The 13,480-nt window shown below is 43.6% G+C and overlaps 1 protein-coding gene across 2 annotated transcripts in view; it reads left to right on the top strand.

Moving 5' to 3' along the window:
- Window positions 1–13,480, top strand: part of KCNH1 (potassium voltage-gated channel subfamily H member 1) — a 427,208-nt gene that overhangs the window by 27,564 nt on the left and 386,164 nt on the right. For both annotated transcript variants that reach the window (XM_040263098.1, XM_040263099.1), the window contains exons 2-3: window positions 2,802–2,925; window positions 7,208–7,314. In XM_040263098.1, the coding sequence (XP_040119032.1) occupies window positions 2,802–2,925; window positions 7,208–7,314 (231 nt within the window). The remainder of the gene's footprint in view (window positions 1–2,801; window positions 2,926–7,207; window positions 7,315–13,480) is intronic.

Here is a 13,480-nt window from a genome sequence, read left to right as displayed (position 1 = left end):
TGTGTGTTGTACCTAGTGGGAATCAGAAGTATTTATGTATGTCTGGGAGGGATAGAAGAAAAGACCAGCCATAGATTTTTATTAAAGGTGTATTTATAAGGCTAGCGGGTTTGTAGATACACTTTATGAAGGTGCTATTTTCTGTTCATTTTCAATATATCAAAGCATTCTCAAGAGTAGATTAAGAGTAGATTACTGTGTACCTCATATGAATGTGTGTATCACAACAGATATGTACATAGACACATATCTTCAGCAAAGAGAAAGAAACGGAACAAATAAGAAGTAATAGACACTCTCTAAATTCAGTCAGGGGTTAGAACTTTGAAGCTTTGAATGTTCATAAAATGAATCCCTCCCTGAGTGGAAATGCTCGCTCAGGCTGACAGTAAACATTGCTTCCATTGCTAATAACTAAGTAAATAGGCTCTTCTTTCATTTTAATTCTGCTGCTTCTGACCATCGCACCAATATTGTTTTATCTGATGCTGAATCTCAGACCCTCTGAGGCTCAGGTTGGCTGCAAGTGCCATAGCCCATGGGGTGAGCAGTGTGCCCACATTGCCACACCCAGGGGTTCTCAGGGAGGAGTGTTACTTCCAATACAGAGGTGATCTCTGATTACTTGGAGTAAATGGAAATTTCGAGTAAGAAATGAAGGAGCCATGGCACCTGCCCTAGATTGAGGAGTCAGGCTTAGGACCCCAGGTGGCCCTTGAAAGCATCTGCAGGCAGGGTAAGGGACGCAGCCCTGCTCTCACAGTGGGACGGGGTGGATGGACGTTCACCAGATGACCATCTGCCATTCCTGCTTGTGTCCACTGGCAGAGGCTCAGGTGTGTGGGGCCCATCTGGCTGAGGTAAGGTCTCTCTTAGGGAAGGAAGTCATGCTAACAACTCTTTAGCTTTCAGCTCTCCTGGTAGAGACCACCCAGCAGAGACATCACCTTTCACCAGGAGGGGCTCCAGCAGATAGTAAGGGCATAGTGGACCACCACCACCTTTTGGACCACCAGAAAGGAACAGGTATCCAGGTATGCTGTCTGTGTGGCGGGAGCACTGCAGAGAGGCTTCTCAAAGCTGGTGGCAGCTAAACTGCCCACTTGAATCTAAAAGTTCTCAAATGTTTGCAAGTGTTAATAAACAAACCAAATGTCACAAAAAAGAGTTGCTTACTATATTTAGCTATTCCTCCTGGGTCTCCTTCCTCTGTTCCTTCTCACATAGATAGGAAAGGATGATTACCCATACTGTGAATAATCTGTAAGTGACATACTAGAGCCAAATTAACCTCCCAATTAAATGAAGACATTGCATGTCACCACTACTCCACTCCACATAGAGCACATGTATAAACAACCCCCCTCTGGTTTCCAACAAAGGAAGGGTCTGTATGGGTGTTCTTTGCTTCCTTATGGGTAGGGGGAGGTGGGGAAGGGGTGAAATTCTGTGGAAAGGAAAGCATCAAGCCAAAATAATGATTATATTTAAGTTCTGGATGTTATTTGCTTAAGGTCTTGAAAAGAGAAAAGGAATACTTGATTTCCTGAGCACAAAAGGTATTGAAGACTTTTGATCTTTGAAAATGTAGAAAGTGGTAACATGCCCAACAACCAAGCATATCTGGCTTACTTAATCCCTGCATCTTGAGTGAATGGTGGTCTAGTGCTCCATGAAAGAGGTCTGAACTGTGCCTTCTGTGGCTCCAGGATTTCAAATCAGTAAGGTTTGTCATTGCCTGGCATCTTGATCAGGTTCCACAGAGCCCCAGTATTAGGGATCTAGTCACTTCCTCACCAAGAAGAAGGGTCTCTGATATGTGTGTTCCACGAGGCATTCTGCTGCCGTCCCCTTTGCCTCTCTAAGGAGGCCTTCTCCTCCATGGACTGGCAATTGCTAATCAGGGTGAGTAAGGCCAATTTGTCACTTCTGCCCAAAAGACTGACAAGCTAAGATGCTGTATGGAACTCAGAAGAAATTACTTTCAGTTTCTCGCTAGATCCACGTTAGCATACTCTCACTGAGATGAAAAATTAGGACTTGAATATGTCTTATGGAAATCAGTGGATTTCTGCAGGAAACGTTGTTTGATTGGTTAAGCATGCTTCCTTTGGAGTACATTACTTTGCCGACAAAGGTCTGTCTAGTCAAAGCTATGGTTTTTCCAGTAGTCATGTATGGATGTGAGTGTTGGACTGGAAAGAAAGCTGAGCGCCAAAGAATTGATGCTTTTGAACTCTGGTGTTGGAGAAGACTCCTGAGAGTCCCTTGGACTGCAAGGAGATCAAACCAGTCCATCCTAAAGGAGATCAGTCCTGAATAGTCATTGGAAGGGCTGATGCTGAAGCTGAAATTCTAATACTTTGGCCACCTGATGCAAAGAAGTAACTTGTTGGAAAAGACCGTGATGCTGGGAAAGATTGAAGGCAGGAGGAGAAGCAGACGACAGAGGATGAGACAGTTGGTTGACATCACCGACTCAATGGACATGAGTTTGAGCAAGCTTTGGGAGTTGGTGATGGACAGGGAAGCCTGGCATGCTGCAGTTCATGGGGTCACAAAGAATTGGACACGACTGAGCAACTGAACTGAACTAAACTGAACCTCAGCATTTGCTTTCCAAATATGCAGTCTTAGAGCTCTGTTCTTCTGTGTTCCTCAGAGGGCCAGTTTCCTATTCAAGAGACTATTTTAGGGGGAAACAAAAAATACATGGATTGGTTATTATTTATGTCCTCACTGAGTCTCAATAATGTCTTGCCTCATGTGCCCTCTTCTTCTCCTTTTTTTCTTTTCAACAGATACTAACTTTGTGTTGGGGAATGCTCAGATAGTGGACTGGCCTATCGTGTACAGCAATGATGGATTTTGCAAGCTGTCTGGCTATCACAGGGCGGAAGTGATGCAAAAAAGCAGTACCTGCAGGTATTTATGTTTGGGCTTGTTCTGTTGAACACTCTTTTGTGGTATCTTTTTGGAAAAAGAAAATGGCATCCTCAACTTGGGAATTTCCTTTCAAGCAGTTTCATTCAGGAGTGCACTTCCCAGGCGGCACAGGTGGTAAAGAATCCGCCCGCAGTGCAGGAGACACAGGAGATGCAGGTTTGATCCCGGGGTCAGGAAGATCCTCTGGAGGAGGAGATGGCAACCCACTCCAGTATTCTTCCCTAAAAAATCCATGGACAGAGGAACCTGAAGGGCTACAATCCAAAGGGTTGCAAAGAGTCAAACACGACTGAGCGACTAAGCACATTCAGGAATACTTATCACACTGTCATCTCTAGTTCACACACTGTATTGGGAAAATGAAAGAAGGCCTATAGCATGGTCTCTACGACTAATGAATTTACAGTCAGTGAGAAGAGGGAAAACGTAGAAAAACTCAGGAAAGTCATTTTATCAGTAAAATGTCAACTCAAAATTTTGAGGTTTTAGATGGAAATTATGTGAAAATTAGAAGATTAAACAAAGTTAAATGAAGATGAAATAAAAATTTAGGTCATTAAATTAATTTTTTAAATATATGGTCATTAAAAATTTTTTTTAATTCTTTGGCCAAATCAAGTGGCATATGGGATCCTAGTTTCCTGATCAGGGATTGACCCTGTACTCCAGTGTGGAGCTTTAACCACTGGACCACCACAGAAGTCCCTGTCTAGCCATTTTTGAAGAGTAAATACCATTTTGGAGACATGCGCCATGCTCATAGGGCTTTTCATCAGAAAAAGTGAAGAGGCCATGTTTTGCTGCCTTGCTGTTGTCACATCTGTCTTTGATCACTGATTCAAAGACACAGTGAAGGGTGCTATGCAGCGTGGGTATTTGACAGGGTTACTAGCCAAGTAGTGCCCTTGGGCTGTGTCACTAGAAAAGCTCTGTTAGAGCATCTGCGAGGTGCTGAGTGGAGCCTGTGGCCCAGACCCTGTGCTGTCTCAGCAAAGTCTTGGCTCCATAGCCTTTTGCTCTTCTCACTCTTTGCCTTCCTCAAGGTCGACTGTCTTCAGTGGTGTTTGCATGCAGTGGACTCATTTTCCTAAACCTGCGTGCTGTGCTTAGTTGCTTCAGTCATCTCTGACTCTTTGCCACTCTATGGACCATAGTCCACTAGGCTCCTCTGTCCATGGGATTCTCCAGACAAGAACACTAGAGCAGGTTGCCATGCCCTCCTTCAGGGGATCTTCCTGACCCAGGGATCGAAACTACATCTCCTGCATTGGCAGGTGGATTCTTTACTGCTGAGCCACCCAGGAAGCTCTTCCTAAACCTGCTAGATCCAAAAATGAACTCATCTCCAAAGGGTGGAAAACCCGTTCAACCCAGGCATAGTCTTTGGTTCTCAGAAGTTGCATATTCTTTGTATTAAATCAGCCAAGTAACTCATTTGGTGAAAAGTATTAAATGTTTTGAAAATATTATCATTTTCTTAAATCTTAGGTTTGGGGGACTGGGAAATGGAAAGTTTAAGCTTCCCTCAAAGTTTTAGAAATTATGACTCAAGTGTTACAGTAGAATTCTCTTACATTCTTGGTGTGCTCTTATCCTCTGAGGTATCTGTGTGTCTGTGTCTATGTGTTCATCTGTATGTGTACAAACATAATCTGTACACATCGGGAGAGTGAGCTTTGCTTTCTAGTGTGGCTTGAGCAGTATTTCCTTACCTGTCTTGCTTCTTATTGACTATCATAACACTTTAAGAAAATCAGATAAGAGTACTGGATAATTTTTATGCAGATAAGAGAACTTAGTAAGTTTCTAACTAAGAAATTTACTTATTTCTCTGCAGGTGTCCCTTTTCTAGCAGGAAAGGTAGCATGCCCTGTGTTAGCTACATCCCTAATAGCTCAGGAGCCTTTGGCTTATTTCCTGCATCACAGGCATCTGAAATCTAATGTCCAGAGAAAGGAAATTTGTATCTACCACTGAACTTCAGCCTGAAAATCACATAGAATAGGGAAAGCTGGATGTAATGACGGCACTTCATTTGTGTGAAGACTCCATTTAGCAGGGGTTGATTTTACCTTGTGAAGGAAATTGCCAGCCTGTATACCATCACATCACTTAAATGGAGGTCACTTATCTAGCAAATCCATTCAGAAAGGGAAAGTGGGAGGAAGCTAAAAAGGCCTTAGAGCAACAGGCTAAGTGAAACGGTAATAGAGCATAAGTTTTTACTTTGGAAGAGAAAGAAATCCTCTTGTTCTCAGGCACCGCTAATTTAGTTTTGATCTATCCTTCTTTTTAAAGGTAATTCACCAAGTGTGGTTGTCTCTTTTCCTGATTTATTGTTGAAGAACACAGCCCCAGAGCAGCATATTACAGGAGATGGGCACATGGGGAACTACAGATGATTAACTTGGTGGTTTAGGAACTATGCTTCCTAACTTCTGAGGTTCTTGTTAGTTCTGAAATTCTTTGATTCTGTGATTCAAGTCATCAAGAAAAAGCTAGGTTGCACAGCTAGGTGTGCACAATTTTAGGACATGGGTTGTGTATTGTTGGGAAACCCGTGCCACGGCTTCTATATCACCTAAGCCTTGTGGGCTGAGTGTGGCCATTCTTCCTTGTTGGTGTCACCTGAAGGCCTGGAGGGGGGACATGCTCGCAGGGTCCACTGGCAGCCTTGTTGGAGGACTGGCCTTTGCAGCCCCATTGAGGGATGGCTTTTCTTCTCTTGCATTCTGTTAGTGTCCTGTGCCGTGGTTTACTCTACCAAGTTGTTGGGGGGGGGACATAACCCATTCCTAGAGGAATAAACCTTGGTCTTCAGACCATATTTGGTGTGAGGCCCAAGTAAGTGGATGGTCCTGGCAGTTACTGCCTCGCAGAGAGTCAGTATTACTAGACAGGAGCTTCTACTACTGAGCTTTTCCTAATTTTTTTTTTCATGCTGCTTATTAACTCTGTTAGTTTACTTTTCTCCAAATGTGAAGAATGAAAATTGAAAATCTTAGTTGCTCAGTCATGTCCAATTCTTTGTGACCCCATGGACTGTAGCCTGCAGACTCCTCTGTCCATGGAATTCTCCAGGCAAGAATACTTGGAGTGGGTTGTTGTTCCCTTTTCCAGGGGGGTTTTCCTGATCCAGGGATCGAACCTGGGTCTCCTGCATTGCAGGGAGATTCTTTACCATCTGAGCCACCAAGGTAGCCCTTACTAACCTTTTTTAAACTTATTAACCCTTTTGGTTTATTTTTCTCCAAATGCGAGGAGTATGGAAATTAGGAAGAATTTGTAGAATTTTATCATCTTGATTTTTTGAACCCAGTTCTCTGTTTTCTTTTTTAGTGGGGGTGGGCAGGAAAAGGAGCTGCAAAGACAGTGGCTGACTTGCTGAATCTTCTTTTCTTTTCTTAGCTATATCTTGCTTAGAGCATCAAATTGCACCCTTTTTCTTGTTTGATTGGTGACTTTTTGTAATTTTTTTTTTTCCTATTTGCTTGTTTATTTTGTTGGGAATTAGGAGAGGAAAAAAATCCGTAGTCCAAATTTATTCTGCTGTCCTTCTCAGGAAGTCTCCCAGAGTTGTATTTCTAAAATGCAGATTTGATTACGCAACTCCTTTGCTTGAAACCCTCCAGTGGCTCTCTCTGCCTTGTTTTGGGGATAAAGTTTAAATTACTTCACCTGGTCTATAATGCCAAGGTCTCTTCCATGGCCTGACTCCTGCTTACTTCTGTATATTATCAGTTGCAGATTTTCCCTTCAGTATCTACATTCCAGGCATACTGACCTGAACCGTATTCAGGTTCCAGGATTAACCTCCCTCTCACCCCTGTGCCTTTGCAATGCTCCTTTTTTGCCTAGAACGTTCTTTCCACCCCCTTTCTCAGCTAATTTCCACCTGCTCTTTAGATCTCATTTCTCCTTGCCTCTGGAAAGCCTGTCTGGCCACTCGGTGCTCTGTGTCTATTGTTTGTATTGTAACTGCTGTGTAGGGTCATACTGTTTTCTAATCTGCTATTTAGATCGCTGTTTTCTAGTGTGTCTCTCCTATTAGACCATTAGTTTCTTGGGGGGAGATGGTGATGGAGTGTTGATCCCATTTCAGTTAGTAAATCTCTTCTGATGGCACACATGTTTTCAGTGTGTGTGTATGTGTGTTTCACAGTGCATAGCACAGTGCTGGGTATATAGCAGGTATTCAACAGATGCTTGTAGAATAACAAATACTTGCTCATCTAACTCGGGCTCTTTGGTTGCTTTGCAGTTTTATGTATGGGGAGCTGACCGATAAAGATACCATTGAAAAAGTGCGGCAAACCTTTGAGAACTATGAGATGAATTCCTTTGAAATTCTGATGTACAAGAAGAACAGTGAGTATTCAGAACATTCTGAATCATACCTTGATGTGGTTGGAAGAGCATAGGTACTCTTTCTCTATTGCTGTCTTGGGTTTTCTTTTCTCTCATCAGCTAAATGTTGTGGCTTGAAGCCATTGTGTACGTTGGACTAAGTGGTATGGATTGATGAGTTCCAGTTCTGCACAGGAGCATTTGTACTTCTCACTAACCAGTTAAGACTTCTTGATGTCTTTTCTGCCAAGAGTTAGTGTTTTTCCTATTGATTTTCTTATGATGAGTTGCTGGCTTAAGATACTTGTAGACTTAAAGGCTATTTTGCTGGGAGAGAGGAGGTAGGTCAGATTCTCTGTCCAGTTCACCTTCATATCTATCTCCCTATAGCGCTTAGCACAGCAGGTCTTATCATTTGATTGCCCAGTTAAGAATTTCTGAATAAAATTTTGTTTCCCTGGTGACCCCAGTTTTCCATAAGAGACAGTATTAATAGTCATAGTGTTTGTATTGTTAATTTATGTTTGTTTTCTCTATAATCACTTCTAAAAGTATAGTAATGAAGAATCTAGGTCAATAGCCATACACAAGTATAAAGCTTACTTTTCTCTTAGAGGTTTCCTATTGAGTGGAGATTAATTATATTAGAAGTATGAAAAGCGGGCCATACTGAGACATGGCAGTAACAGGGTCCAGATGTGTTGAAGGGTGTTTTCTGTTTTTAAAACACTATTTGGTTTGTAAAGAATCCTGTTCTTTATATATAGGATTGAACTAGGTAGGTCGTTGGTTCACTAGAAAAAGTCCGGAGTGGCCCAGGTGGCGCGGGAGGAACGTGTTTATTTTGGTGGCATTCAGGGTGATGTGTTTCACTCTGGAAAGCAAAGGGCACACGTGGCTTTTATCCAGAAGGACCTGGGGCTTTTTTTCAGTCTGGAGTGCTGGAGCAGACAACTGAGCGGACTCTTTCCTGGGTGGCTGGTGCAGACGCCGAGCCGAGAGATTATCTTTGAGCATCAGCAACTCTGCGAGGGCTGGTCCCGTGATTTCTCTCTAGAGCTGCTACCTTGCTCATTTCACCCACTCAGCCAGTAGACCTAGTTCCTACCCTGTACCTCCCCTAGTTCCTGTCTTGAGACATTTTGCCAAACAGAGCTGAGAGGAATGAAGTGAAAGATGGTGACCGGCTCTATGCCAGCCCTTCCTCTAAGGGAACACAGCTTCAAAGCCACAGCTCTTCCCAGGAGCACGCCAGCAGTGCCTTCTCATGGGAGAGGGGACTCTGCCTGTGTGCCCCGAAATAAGGGAGTGACTTAAAGGTTTCCCACGCTGGCAGCGTTGTGTCCTGAACAGCATAGATTTCCTCACATCACAGAATACTAAACTGGGATCCCATGTGGCGCTAGTGATAAAGAACCCACCTGCCAGTGCAGGAGATACAACAGACGTAGGTTTGATCCCTGGGTCGGGAAGACCCCTTGGATTAGGAAATGGCAACCCACTCCACTATTCTTGCCTGGAGAATCCCACATACAGAGAAGCCTGGCGGGCTACTATCCATGGGGTCACAAAAAGTTGGACACGAGTGAATGACCAAGCATAGATATACACAGCATAGATCTCAAAGACAATGCCCTGCATTTGTATTTTGCTTCAGAGTTTTCACGCTTTGTTAGACTATGCATTTAACTTGCTCAAAGTCCACTATACATGTTGGCACTAAAGAGAAAGAGAGGGATACAAAATTAAAACCAAGTTAGTCATTCCACTCGGAGAAGGCAATGGCACCCCACTCCAGTGCTCTTGCCTGGAAAATCCCATGGATGGAGAAGCCTGGTAGGCTGCAGTCCATGGGGTCGCTAGGAGTCGGACACGACTGAGCGACTTCACTTTCACTTTTCACTCTCATGCATTGGAGAAGGAAATGGCAACCCACTCCAGTGTTCTTGCCTGGAGAATCCCAGGGACGGGGGAGCCTGGTGGGCTGCCGTCTCTGGGGTCGCACAGAGTCGGACATGACTGAAGCGACTTAGCAGCAGCAGCAGCAGCAGCGATTCCACTTGCTGTTGTCTTCAGTGGACACATACCCCAATCCTATTGTATCTCATTGCACTAAAGACGATTCTGATATTTCTGTTTCTGTACCTTAGGTAGACAGGCTATGCATGGAAGCAGGTCAGTGCAGCTCATGTTTTTACCAAATTATTAGCATCTCTCCCCTCCCTGGAGGTTGTGCTGGGCTTACTGAGAGAGACATGCCAGTCCCTGGAGTGGCATGTCAGCCTGGGTATGGACTCTACTTCATGGATGATATGGAGGCATTCTCAAGGGTGACTGAGGTCCTATGAAACTTTTACCTTACCCTTTAATTTTAGAAAATACACTCAGTGGAAGGTATGACTCCACTCTATTTAAAAATGTTGATTCTCTAAGCCCAGTGAGATAGACATGGCGGATGTCATCTCCATTGTATAAGAAGGTAAATTTCTCACCCACGGTCATGCACAGCCAGGACCTGGTTTCCAGTGCTTCCCTATGGCCATTCTCTCCAGACTGGGTTAGATTTAGTGGGGGCATAGGGCAGGACCACCACATACGATGCTGCAGCCCTACACAGGGGACAACTGGAAAGCAGTTTGCTGAGTCCTCAGTGCACCCTGACCTAAAACTGCACCTGTGCTGAGGGGTGAACTTCTCTTTCTAATTTACACAAGGATGTCCAGTGTGTTTGCAGGGGTTTCATTCAAGGCTCAGTTTAGTTCAGTCGCTCAGTCATGTCTGACTCTTTGCGACTCTGGACTGCAGCACGCCAGTCTTCCCTATCCATCACCAACTTCCAGAGCCTACTCAAACTCATGTCCATCAGGTCAGTGATGCCATCCAGCCATCTCATCTTTGTCCTCCCCTTCTCCTCCTGCCTTCAATCTTTCCCAGTATCAGGGTCTTTTCTAAGGAGTCAGTTCTTTGCATCAGGTGGCCAAAGTATTGGAGTTTCAGCTTTAGCATCAGTCCTTCCAAAGAATATTCAGGAGTGATTTCCTTTAGGATTGACTGGTTGGATCTCCTTGCAGTCCAAGGGACTCTCAAGAGTCTTCTCCAACACCACAGTTCAAAAGCATCAATTCTTCAGTGCTCAGCTTTCTTTATAGTCCAACTCTCACATCCATACATGACTACTGAAAAAACGATAGCTTGAACTAGACGGACCTTTGTTGGTAAAGTAATGTCTCTGCTTTTAAATATGCTGTTGGTCATAGCTTTTCTTCCAAGGAGAAAGTGTCTTTTAATTTCATGGCTGCAATCACCATCTGCAATGATTTTCAAGCCCCCTAAAATAACATCTGTCACTGTTTCCCCATCTGTTTGCCATGAAGTGATGGGACCAGATGCCATGATCTTAGTTTTCTGAATGCTGAGTTTCAAACCAACCTTTTCACTCTCCTCTTTCACTTTCATCATGAGGCTCTTTAGTTCTTCTTCACTTTCTGCCATAAGGGTGGTATCATTTGCATATGTGAGGTTATTGGTATTTCTCCTGGCAATCTTGATTCCAGCTTGTGCTTCATCCAGCCTGGCATTTTGCATAAGGTATTCTGTATGTAAGTTAAATAAGCAGGGTGACAATATACAGCCTTGACATACTCCTTTCTCACTTTGGAACCAGTCTGTTGTTCCATGTCCAGTTCTAACTGTTGCTTCTTCACCTGCATACAGATTTCTCAGGAGGCAGGTCAGATGGTCTGGTATTCCCATCTCTTTCTGAATTTTCCACAGTTTGTTGTGATCCACACAGTCAAAGGCTTTGGCATAGTTAATAAAGCAAAGTGAAGTGAAGTCACTCAGTCGTGTCCGACTCTTTGCGACCCCGTGAACTGTAGCCCACCAGGCTCCTCCGTCCTTGGGATTCTCCAGGCAAGAATACTGGAGTGGATTGCCATTTCCTTCTCCAGGGGAACTTCCCGACCCAGGGATTGAACCCAGGTCCTCCACATTGCGGGCAGATGCTTTAACCTCTGAGCCACCAGGGAAGCCAAAAGTAGATGTTTTTTCTGGAACTTTCTTGATTTTTCTATGATTCAGCGGATGTTGGCAATTTGATCTCTGGTTCCTCTGCCTTTTCTAAATCCAGCTTGAACATCTGAAAGTTCATGGTTCATGTACTGTTGAAGGCTGGCTTGGAGAATTTTGAGCATTACTTTGCTAGCGTGTGAGATGAGTGCAATTGTGTGGTAGTCTGAGCTTTCTTTGGCATTGCCTTTCTTTGGGATTGGAATGAAAACTGACCTTTTCCAGTCCTGTGGCCACTGCTGAGTTGTCCAAATTTGCTGGCATATTGAGTACAGCACTTTCACAGCATCATCTTTTAGGATTTGAAATAGCTCAGCTGAATTCCATCACCTCCACTAGTTTTGTTCGTAGTGATGCTTTCTAAGGCCCACTTGACTTCACATTCCAGAATGTCTGGCTCTAGGTGAGTGATCACATCATCATGGTTATCTGGGTCATGAAGATCTTTTTGCATAATTCTTCCGTGTATTCTTGCCACCTCTTCTTAAAATCTGCTTCTGTTAGGTCCATACCATTTCCGTGCTTTATTGTGCTCATCTTTGCATAAAATTTTCCCTTGGTATCTCTACTTTTCTTGAAGAAATTTCTAGTCTTTCCCATTCTATTGTTTTTCTCTATTTCTTTGCACTGATCACTGAGGAAGGCTTTCTTATCTCTGCTATTCTTTGGAACTCTGTATTCAACATGGGGCAGAAATGGATGCAGATAGTGTTGGCTTCTTCCTAGGATTCTGTTCTTTGCTGCAACTCCTCCAAATCCTACTCTCTCTTGAGGAATTTAGAAACTTTAAATTATTTTTTTAAGCTTGGGAATTTTACAGTTGCACCAAATTCTGTGCCTTTTTTCCAACAACTTATTAATGACCAACTAAAATATACCTCAGAGATATTGTAGGTCCCATTCCACAAATTTTGATTTCCCAGTGCATGTAAAAGTTATGTTTATACTATAACTGTAAGCATAACTGCTTATTAAGTGTGCAGTGGCATTATGTCTAAAAAAGTTCATATGCCTTTATTAAAATTAACTAATTAATTTATTGCTAAAAATTGCTAACCATCATCTGTGCCTTCAGTGAGTTGTAATCTTTTCACTGGTAGGTGGTTTGAAATACTGCAAAAAAATTACCAAAATATGACACAGAGACATGAAGTGAGCAAATGCCTTTGAAAAAATGGCACCAATAGACTTGCTCAATGTTGGTTGTCACAAACCTTCAACTTGTTAAAAAAAAAATGCAATGTCTGTGAAGTGCAATGAAGTGAGGTCTGCCTGTACTCTGTTAGACCCTGGGCTTGTTCCTAGGAATGCGGTTATGAAAAGACAGACCCCGCCTCGGCTCTTACAGTGTTTGCAGTAGTCAGGGGCAGCATCCATAGTTTAGAGCTGTGAGTGTTTTGATAGCGGCACACCTGGGGGTTGTCTCTTCACTCCAAACATAGGAGGTCAGGGAGGGAAGTCTTCCTAACAGGTGGGAAATTCATGCAGAACCCAAAGGGTAGTGCTGAGTTAGGCAGAGAGAAGGCCCAGGAATCTCCCAGGCTGATGAAAGGAATGTGTAGACAACAACAGCAGTTAGGGAGTGCTGAAGTTTGAAGAGACACAGAACAGCGCTCCTCAGACTTTGATGTGTATATGAAATCACCTACAGACCAAAATTTGTATATTTCTACTCAGATAGGTCTACCCGAGGGCCTGAGATTCTGCTCCAGGGGCTGCCAGTGCCGCTGGGCCAAGTATCACATTCTGAGTAGCAAGGACAGAAAACAGCTTCAGTGAAAGCTGACTTCCGTGCCTTTCTCTTTTGTGGCACCCCATGCGGTGGCTGACACAGAAGATGCTCCACCTGAACTGATGGAGCAATATCCCTTGAATAAATGAGGAGTCACCAGTGAAACTGGAGAGGTTGGGAAGGGCCAGTCATGCAGCCACATTTAAGAGTTTAGAATTTATCTTAAGGGTAGAGGTGGTGGGACCAGAGAGTGGGGTGACGGGCCTTGAGGGGTTTTAAGCAGGGTTTGTTTTTTGTTCAGTCACTAAGTTTTGTCCAACTCTTTGCAACCCCATGGACTGCAGCATGCCAGGCTTCCCTGTCCTTCTCCAAGAGTTGGCTCAAACT

This window comes from Oryx dammah, unplaced genomic scaffold (genome assembly GCF_014754425.2).
Source record: "Oryx dammah isolate SB20612 unplaced genomic scaffold, SCBI_Odam_1.1 HiC_scaffold_21, whole genome shotgun sequence".
Lineage (NCBI taxonomy): Eukaryota > Metazoa > Chordata > Mammalia > Artiodactyla > Bovidae > Oryx > Oryx dammah.
The sequence above is the reverse complement of the archived record's forward strand: the minus strand, read 5'-3'. Positions and strand labels throughout refer to the sequence as shown.